The 13,338-nt window shown below is 37.9% G+C and overlaps 1 protein-coding gene across 5 annotated transcripts in view; it reads right to left on the bottom strand.

Annotated features, from left to right (window-relative positions):
* Positions 1-13,226, bottom strand: part of MTREX (Mtr4 exosome RNA helicase) — a 45,318-nt gene extending 32,092 nt beyond the window's left edge. For all 5 annotated transcript variants that reach the window (XR_008971365.1, XM_057402639.1, XM_057402642.1 and 2 more), the window contains exons 1-13: positions 12,918-13,226; positions 12,412-12,540; positions 10,734-10,800; positions 8,577-8,639; positions 7,926-8,038; positions 6,929-7,103; positions 5,947-6,037; positions 5,457-5,581; positions 4,246-4,344; positions 3,355-3,457; positions 3,086-3,217; positions 1,845-1,924; positions 138-248 (exon numbers count right to left, since the gene is read on the bottom strand). Coding sequence is in view for 4 of the 5 variants with exons in the window: in XM_057402639.1 (XP_057258622.1) it covers positions 138-248; positions 1,845-1,924; positions 3,086-3,217; positions 3,355-3,457; positions 4,246-4,344; positions 5,457-5,581; positions 5,947-6,037; positions 6,929-7,103; positions 7,926-8,038; positions 8,577-8,639; positions 10,734-10,800; positions 12,412-12,540; positions 12,918-13,027 (1,398 nt within the window). In the remaining variant the exon portion in view is untranslated. The remainder of the gene's footprint in view (positions 1-137; positions 249-1,844; positions 1,925-3,085; positions 3,218-3,354; positions 3,458-4,245; positions 4,345-5,456; positions 5,582-5,946; positions 6,038-6,928; positions 7,104-7,925; positions 8,039-8,576; positions 8,640-10,733; positions 10,801-12,411; positions 12,541-12,917) is intronic.
* Positions 13,227-13,338: the final 112 nt, after the last annotated feature.

Below are 13,338 nucleotides of genomic sequence, written 5' to 3'. Positions count from 1 at the left end.
AAGATGGAGGCAGATCTCCACTATAATACCAGCATACATGCTGAGCTAAGACATACTTCTTGGGAGTTTTTTTATTAGCATTACCAACTGTGTATTTACAACAGAGAAAAAACTAAACATGGACACGAAATATATACCTTTATTAGGCCCTCAGAGAAAAGAATTTCTATGGTTTCTTTTAAGATAGGAAGCAGACCACCATGATGGATACCAATTCCTCGCTTCAGAAGTGGAAGTACATGTTCAACCTGTCAAGAAACAAAGAAAGACAAGTAAACAAATGTTAGTATTTGTTACTAAAAACTAAAACCTGCATGAAAAATCTCAAGATTGCCCTCAGTGTTCACATGATGCACTATTTCCTGATTTTAAGTGCAACAGATATCCCTTCAATATTATTTTCCAGATAGAACTAGGAATGATACAAAGGGTAAAGCCAGAGCCCAAGCTTTTCAGCAGACTAGTCTTAAACTGGGTTAGGCAAACTGTGAAGCTGTGCCCTAATTTACACATGCAGGTAGCACCTAAATTTGCATCAACTAAAAAAACCAAAACAACAAAACAACAAAAGAACCCCAAACAACAAAAAACCCAACAAAAAACACACACACACAAAAAAAAAAAATAAAAAAACAACCAAACAAAAAAAAGACACCACTAAACCCAAAGCCTCATTTAAAGTCATTTCCGGAAACAGTGATCTTGTAAGCATGAGGTATTTCTTTTCAGTTTTAGTTCCAGTGATTTCACTTATTGAAATGTGCTGTAAAACAGTGAAGTCAGCACCTGTGACAGCCATACAAGGAAACTCAAGTTGTAAATGACTGAATTAATCTCATTAAAAACATTATACTTCAAACAAATACTTACATGAAATTAGGTTTGTCTTTGGTTTTCTCTTTGAAAATGAAGATTCTCATTAACAATCTATTAACACTTGGTTACCATCCAAAATCTAATTCTGAGAAGATGCTTTTGAGATATCATTGTCCAGAGATTACTAGACATTATTGGATAATAATGACTGGATATTATTCAATACAATATCCAATATTGGATACAACGTTGGATAAATACTGGATATTATTGGAAATAATGCCACTGTTGTAAGCTTACAAAAAAAACCGTAACAACTCAGCGCACATTATATATTGGATTCCTACTATCCCAAATTGACAAACAAAATAGGTATGTGGAATCTGGAGCAAGCACGTATGGCCAAAACTTAAATGTTTTTTTTTCCTCAAGGAGAAATTGCCGTGCTCACAATAAAGCTCACTGCATTAAAAACTGATGGACACAAATAAATAAAGAGGGGAGGAGAATGAAATTACAGCTTTAGTATATGCTACAAAAATATCAAAACCTGTAATATTCTGTCCATTCAGAAATTTGTATTTTTTCCACTGTAAACACAGTCATCTATGCAACAAATTAGAATACAATTTCATCAGTTCAACTTTTTAAAAGGTTCAGCAGTTAATACCTGATCAAGTGCATACTGCACTCTTATTTGATCTATTCCCAGACAGCTTTAACTCAGATACACCTGTTGACTTAAAAACATAATTAGAAAAAAAAAACAACAACCCAAAACAAAACAAGCACAGTGTAGGAACTCCGCACTTAATTCTGGCATATGCCATTTGCTGCCATTACAATGGGAATCCTAATCACTGAATCCTATTTCACAATGTCAAGGAGCAGTGTAAGAGTTATTAAAACCTGGAGAGATGAATGACAATATTCAGTTTATGATTTCTGTACCCGCTACGAAAACCCCACAGCCTCAAAAGCTGCAGAAACAGGAGAGCAGCAGCTACCCCTATCCTATCTCCACTGACCTGAGGAAGCTTTTTGTCTTCATCTGATAGACAATCAATCGCATTATTGAACACTTCTTCAACCATCTTTTTTTCTTCATCTAAGAATGCAATTTGTAAATTATTACAAGATCTAGAAGGTTTACACCATATGTAAAAAAAAAAAAGCTTTACCACATTCTAATATTAACAAAACTTCACAATAAAAATACTATGGAAGACTGTGAACCACCCAGACTGGGTGAGACGATCAAAGACTTAAATGTAAGGCTGAAGAAGCCTAGCAGTAACCAGAAGTGGATGCTCAGGGGAAAGGAAAATAGAACAAACCTGGCAGAATAATACTAACTTCAGTTATTTCCAAGCTTGGGATTTCTCAGTTTTAAGTACTGTGTCTATTTAATTAACCTCCCCCTGTTCCTCTTCTACCTACTAGCCCCTGTCTGCATGAACACAGAAGCTTTCCCTTTTCTCTGTTAATCCTAAAAGTTTACATCCCCTTTCTACTGAAAAGGTAAAAATATCAAGAATTCAGAGATACAAGAGAAGAAAATATAGAAAAATGCATCTCTGCACTTGTGTCTATCTGTACATGTTCTGACAGAAACAGTTGCAACACTGAACCTGAAGGTGTAAAGACTGGAGCAAGTAGGCAAGCATGAACAGTTCACAAACATGAAACGATACATCAATTCACAACAAATTCCTTATTTTTGTTACAACTCCTAACATTTCCAAGAAGAGATGAACTTTTTTATTTTCCAAGCTTGGTCTTAATCCAAAATGTTGTTTACCTTTCAGGTTTTGTTTTGAGGAGAAAGGGGAGGAAAGAAGGAAAGAAAGAAAACTGGATTGAATAGTTGAGAAGGAACAGTGTTGCGGTTCATTATATAGTTGTTCTGACTTTGAGAGGATAGTTATTTTTTTAATGGACATAAATGAATTTTTTTGGAGATACATTTGTTATGATCAGTTTTCTCCCATTGTAGACAGAATTTTTTAGGAACTCTTGTATTATTACAGTGAACAGGATTTTGAAGAAAGAAAGAAAGTTTAAAATAGAGGAATGATTAAGTACTCTGTGCACTAACAGTTTCCTACTAAAAACAGACTTATGTACCAGCATGGTAAGTGAAAAAGTAATACGTATTTTTCACTTGTTTTTACAAAAAAAGTTCCAAAGGAAATAGAAATATCTAACCAGAGTAAGATTTCACATTAAACTACAACTGTAAATAAAGCTGTATTTTATTTATTCGTACCTGTATTAAAATCTAACTTTGTCATCTGAAGTGCATAGGCTTCACAGTCTTTCTTACTGAAGCTGAAAATAATCACTGGTTGGAAATTTCTTTCCGTGATCATCTTCACAATCTTAAAAACATTTGAAGGACCTGCAGAAAGATTGGATTAATTAAAATGTAATTTTATCAAAAAAGTATCTTATGCAATAACTGAAACACAAGCACAGCTTGCCTAAAATTTTGTGGCATTATACAAAAAGTTGCTTAAGAATTGAATTCAAACTCACCTTTTGTTCCTCCTTTCCTGCCTTTCTGGTCTCCTTTTGCTAAGTCTCCTGCATCTCTAAGCACTTGCATAGCTGTATTAAAATTATCTTCTCTGAAATCTCCCTAGATACAAAACACAACCTTTGTAAGCAACTAGCTCCTACACAGCCCACTTAAAAATACTTAGTGGTTTGTACCATTTGTAGCCAGTACCATTACCCCACATTTACAGGCAGAACAAAAACAAAGCATAAGCCAACAAGTGAGTTTACTGGGTCAGTGTCACAGCTCAGAACTAGTGGTGTCTCTGAAGTTATTGCCCATTGTTCTATCCATCACACCATTAACCATGCTACACGTGCTGAACGACACAATACCAAACCTAACTTTTAGCAAAGCCTAAATGAAACTACACTGCCTAGAAGATCTAGCTTCAAATGCAGTACTACTGTTTATGGCATTAGCTACTGCTGTGCAAGCCAACAGTGAATTTTAAACAAATCACTACTTCAAAATTGCCTAAAGACACATGAATATTTTACACCCTCAACCAAAGTACAATTTGAACGCTACATTTCCTTGTGGGTGTGAAACAGTAAAAGACACATCAGATACTTTGCAGATTTACAGAGAGCAGCATGCACTTTAGAAAACAAAGCAAGACTGATGACACTTAAGACATCCGAGCAAAGTTATTACTCAGCTGACTATATGACATTAGGATAACAAAACCTACCTCTTCTATAAGACTGAAAAAAATCTTAACAGCAATTCAGAAATCACTGTTACCCTTGCGTACTTCATTTTAATGCAAACATCCTTTGTATAGCCAATCCAAATTTTGCAGAAGATCAAGCTCATGACTGACACACAACAAAAAAGACCTTTCAAACAAACTGAACGTTCCTTACGTTTTCATCAACCACCAGATGGAGCCCATCTCCTCCTGCTGGGAATATATAATGTTGCAGTGGAGTGGGTCGATAGTCTGTGTAAATCACATGGCAAGGCTATAAAGAAAGAACAGCATACATGTAAATGTTTCTAATTGCATCGTAAAAATACTTGCTTGATGGAAAATCCAGTACGTCTCTATTAAGACGCATCTTTCTAAAAGGTAACAAATCAGACTTATAGAAGTCAAGAGATTTTCTTTCCTGAATATGGATGTTGCTTAAGAAAATGTTTGCATTTTCTTTAGAACACAGGCTGGCTTAACAAAAAAAAAAAATTTAAAAATTCTTTCTCATGAACACAAAAAGTAAGGACAGGTACCATTTCTTTCTGCATTATTACACACTAAAAATCCTAACACCTTTTAAAACCAAAGGAAAAACTGCAAACTTCTGTTTTGTAAGAAAAACCCTACAATATTTCTTACACCACCTAAAAAAAGGCACACAGTAGACTTAAAAACATTTAATGTTTCCATGCATGGAGAAAGGTTGCTTCTCCTTTAAAAAAAAAAAGTAAATCCCAGTACAGTGTTCTTCAAAGTCCCTTATACTACACCCCTTTCATTACAAACAATGTAATAAGCAATCTCAGGGGTATTTTTCAAATCTGATCAACCTCTTACAGATATTAACTTCCCTAATTCTGATTCCCATCTTCTTTGCTGCAAAAGCATCTCTTAAAAAAATAAGAGTAAGATAAACCTAATAGTTACAGAACAGGATAGATTTCTTATAATCCTCTTTTCTTAATTTGCCTGCATGCATACATAGTACTTCCTAAGGATTTATTATTCACTTTTTATTTCCACATGGCCTTTTTACAGAGCTTTTCAAACAATTTCTCCAAATAACCTCTTGTCTGTCAGCCCTCCGAGTATGTTCATCATGTTTCTTAATTTAGAATGTTTGCTGAAATTAAGATAGTGTCTAAATAAAGTGTGGAAAATAAAATCTAAAGAAACAGCTGTAATGGTACTATGCAGAATGAACAGCCAGTATAGCTGCAAAAACTGTAAGTACAACCAGAGAAGCCAGAAGTGATCAATATCATCATTTATAAGCTGTAAGATGACTAAAAAGATGCTCAAAGGTTGAGTTCACATCAAAGATACAGTATTACGTTACAAGACAACACGGATGGACATATAGCACATCAGAAACATTACCTGTTTGTGAAGGTGGCAGATCCATTCAGCAAACTGACGAGCATTTGGAATAGTTGCAGAAAGGAAGACATAATGAACATTGTCAGGAAGCAAAATAATGGTCTCTTCCCAAACCACACCACGTTCTGAAAATGGAAAAGTCACATGGGAAATGTATATGATTAAAGGCTGGGTTTTTTTCACTTCTGAAACCAAAGAACAGCATGCTAAAAGAAAAAATAAAATGAAAACTAAAATCAGCTTCCCCTACACAAGTGCCCTTGAAGTGGCTTTTGCCTTGGCAAAGAAAATGCAGACAATGACACACAATAGCTGTCTGACACACATTCAATACAAAACAAATTCTGAGTGATTTATGTACAAAGATGAGTTACTTTAAGAGAGAGAGAGATAATAAAGATTTAATTCGTAAAAAAAAAAAAAATGTTCTTGGGAAAGAAAAAAAACAAACATCAAACTTCCTGAGGAAAAGAAAGTACATATAGGATACCGGAATCTCTCATGTAGTGGATTTCATCAAAAATAACCCATGCAACTTCCCGCATAACCTCAGAACCTCTGTAGAGCATGCTTCTCAAAATCTAGGAAAGCCAAAAAAAAAAAAGAAAATTGAGATCCAACACATGAAATAAGTCATATTACACAGATTTCAGTAAGAAAGTGCCTGAATTTCTGGTTCACATTTACGTGGCAAAATGAAATCTTATTTTGCACAAATCTTAAAAGCATTTTAAGATTGGCTGTGAGGTGCTTTCCAAGTTGATTCCAAATCTCATTGTCTCAGATGAGCCAGTTTTCCTACAAGAACAGTGAAGAAACCTGAAAGAAAAACCATTATTTTTCTCCCAGCCTCTATGTGGCAGCTTATTTGTTACAGGCCTGCCAAGCCACCTTCTCCCCTCATCCTAACAGACGACCTCTCTGCGATTAACATGAAATCTTTGGTCAGAAATCAAGTAATTCTGTCTCTCCACCGCATCTTTTCCTACCAGAGTTTTCTCTGTAAGACAGTTCACTCATTTAAGGTGAAGACAGAAAAATTTCAGCTGATGGCTAGACAGATTTCTGCAACAGGAAAGCAATAAAACTGTGTTAATGGGACTTTTTTAACAAAGGTGAAAAGCTGTATACTCCTGGAGTAATAGTATCTGGCATGAAACACACAATTACCATTCAGTGATTCTCCTCTCACCCTATTATTTCCCAAAAACAAAATACTGACCCTATAGGATTCACTTTGACTGACTGACTTTACTACTACACATTTATCCAAAGAAAACTCACTGTCTTGAGCATTCAGGAAATTAAGTTCTGTCTGTCTCCATGTGAGAATGAAAGTTCTTGACAGACAGTCCAAAAGCATGAATTTACAGATATTTACCTAACTTTTTCAAAAAACAGAAGTTAAAATATTAAAGGGAGGCATAATGAAAATTATCATTGACAGATCAAGAATTAATGTCTGGTCTTACCTCAGTTGTCATTACCAGACAAGAAGCTGTAGGATTAATGGTGACATCCCCAGTCATCAAACCAACATCCTGAAATTCTTCATACATCTCACGGTACTTCTGATTACTCAAAGCTTTAATTGGGCTTGTAAATATTACACGCTGTTTCTCCCTCAAAGCCAGGGCAATTGCATACCTGTATTTAAACACTGTACATTATGAAGTTGTCAGGAAGTCATTCATACCATATTATTTTCATCTAATCTTTTCCTTAAAAAAAAAAATTAAAAATTAAAAAAAAAAAAAAAAAAAAGAACGCAGAACACAGTACAAGAATACAAATCACTTCATACAATTTCAATGCAACCTTAACTACGCATGCATCTTTGAAGAGCAACAAATCATTAACAAGTTAACTGATTTTTATGGAGATTAGGGCACACCTAGCTTAATCTAAAAATCTGGCAGAGTCGCATGACAAACTATTATTACTGGAACCCATGCTCTAACATATTTACATGCACATCTCACTTTTCACCTAAGGCCAGGAAGCCACTCGACTATCAGACCAATCCCTGACAAAAAACGTACACCATCTTTTAAGTATTTCTTGTCTGACAAACACAAAGTTGCTAGTTAACACAAACCACTGCTTTTGACAGTGCAAACACGTAAGAAATTCCTTACAGCCAGAGGACAGAAAAACAATATATTTTTTTCTAAATTCATGCAAATTTGGATAGCAGAAACTTTCCTTTCAATCTCCATAATAACATGTCAACAAACTGAGATTGTTCAAAAACAGAAGACAAGCTTAAACACGAATTAAGCCCTTCATTACCCACTAAACAAGATGAAAGAAGTAATTTTTGTATCTGAGTAGTCAATTCAAGTCTAATACTAATGGTCCAAACCTTGTATCAAGAATTTGAGGCACAACAGCTATTGACTGTTCAACAAAAGGATATGACAAACATCACACCATTCTCTCATTAGAACATGACAGAAAATTACTTACTCTGCACAAACAGTTTTACCAGCTGATGTATGAGCCGACACTAACACAGACTGCTTATTATCGACACAAAGAATAGCTTCCCTCTGAAAAGCATCAAGAATAAATGGATATTCCTAGAAAGAAAGCAAGAAAAAGCATTACATATTTTTAAGACAGAATGTTACTTACATCTAATTCATCCTGTGACTGATCTATTGTGCAAATTATAGGCAGAAATGGCATCCTGCTCATATCTGTAACTTAAAATTATATTAATATCCAGTATTTCTCAATTACTTTGTATTTAAATAATTTAAACTAATACTTCACCTAAGATCTTCTCTTGTGTCTTCTTGTCATATCAAATTGAAGTCTTGCCCCAGTGACTGAATTTTCTCTAATTTACTAATTTAGGACAAGAAACTACTGAGTGCAACTGTAGCCACCACCTGATGTTGTAGAATAGAACTGCAGTCAGCTTATCCACTCCATTCAACCACATCATTATATTCTATCAAATTTAAAATATAGAAACACCAATCTTACTTGCAACAGGTCATCTTTTCAACACACTCTTTTCCTAGTCTTACTGACAAAATACATACTTTTTCCCTCTACCCTCACTTATTCTCCGAAGCATATGCAAAAATCCTCCTACAATCTATCACATACTTTTGCAGCTTTCCCAGTTCTTGGCTTCAGACCTGTGAATTCTTCATTTGCTGGAAGTGCCACCTATAAAATACAATAAAAACAGCTGCAGAATTCTCAGTGTCTTAATAAAGTTGACATGTCAAGCTATGAAGATCTAGGGCAGGAGATGCGCATGAAAACCAATGTGAATTTATATTATCCTGTTTCTATGACCTCACGTGTCGAGGCTTCCTTCCTTTCTCTCAGAAGTTTTTCAACCAATATTTCTATCCTTCTGCTCAACAAGGTTCCTTCTCTCACTGCTCTGATACTTCCTACTGTCTTCTGTGAAATATTTCTGCTTCACCTACCTTGGCACATCAGTTCTTCAAGCCAAGACACAATCATAGCCTTCTGGCCAATGGACACCAACTACTCAGCTCACATTGAAAATACTCCCTTTCCAAGGACAATGTATTTATACAGGAAAGTTCCTGTTGCTGGTTTATATCTAACATTCCTTCATACTAAATATTTAAGCATTCTTCAGTTACTAAGTGATGGCAAACCTCTGCTAGACATCTTGAGATAGCAAAGACTCTACAGATATACAGGCAATTGTATTATCAATTGTATATCCAGTTCTTTCATTACAAAAGTCTAATCATACAGGGTGCTTGAATGTGACCCTATTTAAATGGAGATAGCTTGGGAAGACAGCACAGAAAAGAGAATTATCGTAAGAGTACAAAGAAGTTAAAAATTACAGATTTAATTCTCACAGAAACTCTGACATCTTTGGATGAAGGATGATAAAATACACATCTACATTAATACTTCCAAGTTTTCATATTTTATATTGCAGTTACGTCTAATACGATTTGGAAACGGAAAGTTTTCATTATTTTGCTTTTGCATAGAAATCTTTTTCCGTTTTTACCAAAATGTAATTTTTAACAGTAATCAGCGAAAAGAAAGCCTTTCTTTCTTGAACCAGAATAGTAAAATATTTCCATGAACAGCTGCACACTGAGATTTCACTATGAACACAGACCTGTTTTAACAATGAACAGGCTGTCATGCTCAACAACAGTAGACAGAATGCAACCTGGCACTTTTAAAAATACAGCAACTTATCAATATTATCATCAAATGTTTCACAATCACTCATTTTATTGCAAGTATCATTCAAACTACGTCTGGTAACATACCTTATTAATTTTTCAAGTGCCAGTTACAGACCTCAAACTCTTTACAAGCCTGTTCTACTTTAAATATAATATAAAATATCTGCTTGAGGGTAGGAAGGCTCTGCAGAGGGATTTGGACAGGCTGGATCAATAGGCTGAGTTAATGGTATGAAGTTCAACAAGGCAAAGCGCCAGGTCCTGCATTTGGGCTACACCAACCCCATACAGAACTACAGGCTTGGAGCAGAGTGGCTGGAAAGCTGCTTGGTGGAAAAGAACCTGGGGGTGCTGATTGACCAAGCTGAACATGATACAGCTTGTGCCCAGGCAGACAAGAAGGCCAACAGCATCCTGGCCTGTATCAGCAACAGTGTGGCCAGCAGGGCCAGGACAGTGATCACCCCCCTGTACTGGGCACTGGTGAGGCTGCACTTCGAACCCTTTGTTCAGTTCAGGGAGACACTGAGGTGCTGGAGCAGGTCCAGAGAAGGGCAACAAAGCTGATGAAGGGTCTGGAGCACAAGTGTGATTAGGAGCGGCTGAGGGAACTGGGGTTGTTTAGTCTGGAGAAAAGGATGCTCAGGGGAAACCTTACTGCTCTCTACAACTCCCTGAAAAGAGGACTGAACAAGGTGGCTATTCGTGTCTTTTCCCAAGTTACAGGTGATAGGACAAGAGGAAGTGGCCTCAAATGCTCCAGGGGAGGTTTAGACTGGACACTAGGAAAAATTTCTTCACCAAAAGGGTTGTCAAGGGAAGTGGTTGAGTCATCATCCCTGAAGGTCTTTCATGTAGATGTGGCACTTGGGGACATGGTTTAGGGTGGACTTGTCAGTACCAGGTTATCAGTTGGACCTGATGATCTTAAAGGTCTTTTTCAACCTAAATGATTATATAAGTCTATGATATAATAAGCACAATAACGCAGTATTATTTTACTGACAGTAATATATACAATTATATGAAACAAGCCTATACTTTCCGCACGCATTTCTGCTGCACTCACCTCATGCGTACAACCTTCAACAGTTTCCACAGCTTGTACCCTTACCCAAGGCATCACGTCTGCCAGACTAAAAACACATGAGTTAGGATTGCCAGAAATGTATTTAAAAATCCCAATTTCTTTATAAATGCTAAAATCTTGAACTTCACCTGTACTTTAACTGCAACATTAAAATAAATGATACAGAAACCTGAAATGGGCAGTTGGCAAAGACTCCCACCAGGACTAACACCTCTAAGTCTTAAAACATTGCTTCTCTATAAATATGCTCTAGCTACTGCTTTGGGATTTATAACACCTTAAAAACTTGCACCACAAACCAAACAGCACTTGAATCACATAGAGTTTTCTGATTAAATTGGAACTTTTTTTTAACATGCAAAAAAGCAAAATTCAAGAACAGCATTCCTGCTACTAGTCATGACACCAAGTAACAGCAGCCTGAAGGATCCCAAGCAGCTGCCTGAAGATCAGACCTGCTCTCTTCTTTACAAGTCCCTCTTCTCATGGCCACAAGAAAGGACTAGTATCTCACTGCATAAACGCTTTGTAAGCTACTGGAGCTACTTCCACTAAGCCCATTAACACAGAAACTGACTTCAAGTGTTGACTCTGGTTCTGGTTTGCATCTATGCAAGTTTACAGTGTTCTGAGAAGTCTTCTCATTACTTTCTCACAGACAATCTTACCTTGAACTTCAGAAAAATTACCATCTAAACCCAAATGACAATCCATACCAGAATTCTGACTGACACAAGTCAATAATACATAACCCAGATAAAAGTATAAGAACACAGCAAGCATGGAACTTTTACTTCTGTAGCAGTTTTCTACATCTTGAGCTAGGAGGTACACACCTGCATTTGGCAGCTCTATATTAACTTTTAATCCATGAACCCTATCATTCGTTTTCTGAACCAACATAAACTTCCAAGTTACCAAGAATCTCTTAAGATACACTAAGCTGAAATAGTGCCCACACTGTCCCTTCAATTTGTTTTCAAAACCATTCATAATCACAGTCATGAAGTTCTAGAAAGAAAAGAGGGAGATATATGCAGATCCTGAAGCACAGAAATTGAACTCTCACTTCCCTTCAGCTGCTTTGAATCCCCAGCTGTTGGTACACCCAATTTTATAACCCCTCTTCATATCAAATACCCCCCATTTGTGCTCAAATTTAAAAGCATGTCCATAGTTGAGATTCCAAATATTTCCTGCAGTTATAATCTTACATGCCTTAAGAGCCTTTTTTCTGTCTCCCTGATCAAATTCTTCTTCCTGTATCTGAAGCCATTTAAGTCTTTCACAGTGTGGTAAGCTGCAAGCCTGCCTCCTCCCATGTGCCTCACTGCTTACGTCTTGCTATATGACTGAAATCAACATTATGGCTTTGACCAAGAACCACCAACCCATATGCAGTAAATGCACACACAAACATTTCATACCACAGTAGTCTATCTGCCCGTACTGTTTGTTTAAATATGCCCAGTGCTCATCTCTGCTGAACCTGTACTACCAACACATCCTCGCTCACACAGGTAAAGTCAACTTCATATGCAAATTCATCCTTATGTGAAAACACTACAGAGCTACTCACATTGACTACTCACAATTGGCACAGAGCTAACCAGTATGTCTTGCTATGACTTCTTTACACATTAAACTGGGTACTTACTTGTCATCTTCTAATCCATCTTCCAATTTTCGCTTCTTTCCCAAAAGAGCATTTTCAGTATGATTGACCTCAGCTTTCCTTTTTGGCCGTGCTGTTGTAACTGCTGAGGATTTTTCTTCTGATCGTTTTCTGCAACATAAATAGACAGCCAACCTAACATTTGCCAGTTATACGCGTGTATTTTCAGAGAAAAAATGTGGTCTGACAGGAAACGGTCATCACACTGAATTAGGGTACAACCGGCCATGCGCTTTCAAACTACTTCCGGCATGTGCTTGCCTCCAACTCGCGGCGCTCCCCAGTCACCCACCGCATCGGGGTGGCCACAGCGCGGGCGCCAGGGATCGCAGTAAGCATACCCTTTAGCCTGCACCGACTCCCCGGCCCCGTGGGGGTTCAGTAACTCAAATTAACTGGCAAAAGAAGCGCCCGGCAGTGCGGCGCGAGGCTCAGCCGCCAAAATACCCCCAAGGGCCAGCTCTTCCGGCCTCACGCCGCGACCTCACCCCGATGTCCTGACGCCATCAATGACGAACGCCTTGCTCTTCCTGGCGGCAGATGCGGCGGCAGGCTGCTCAAACACTCTGAAAAGATCATCTCCAAAGGCGTCCGCCATCTTGTTCACTTCTCCCACACTGCCTCTCGGAGCCACCCTTACCCGGATCCTTTCTGCTACTGCTCTGGAACTGAAACCGGGGATGGAACAGAACCCGCCGGCACCTGGACCCCCACGCAAGGCCCAATGCCGACAGCGGTCTCTGTCCCACCCCACCAGCACTGGAGCGCCGTGACCCCCCCTCCAGCGCGGAAGAGCCTCTAGGGCAAACCTTCCCACAACCCCCCGCCGCCGGTCGCGGCCCTCAACCCGGAACCCGCTTTCTGCGTGACCCAGGCAGGCCGGAGGCGACGAGCTGTACTCAGAGACAA

Source organism: Pezoporus wallicus, unplaced genomic scaffold (genome assembly GCF_028554395.1).
Source record: "Pezoporus wallicus isolate ANWC-B61680 ecotype Strahan unplaced genomic scaffold, APGP_CSIRO_Pwel_v1 contig_2870, whole genome shotgun sequence".
NCBI lineage: Eukaryota > Metazoa > Chordata > Aves > Psittaciformes > Psittacidae > Pezoporus > Pezoporus wallicus.
The sequence above is the reverse complement of the archived record's forward strand: the minus strand, read 5'-3'. Positions and strand labels throughout refer to the sequence as shown.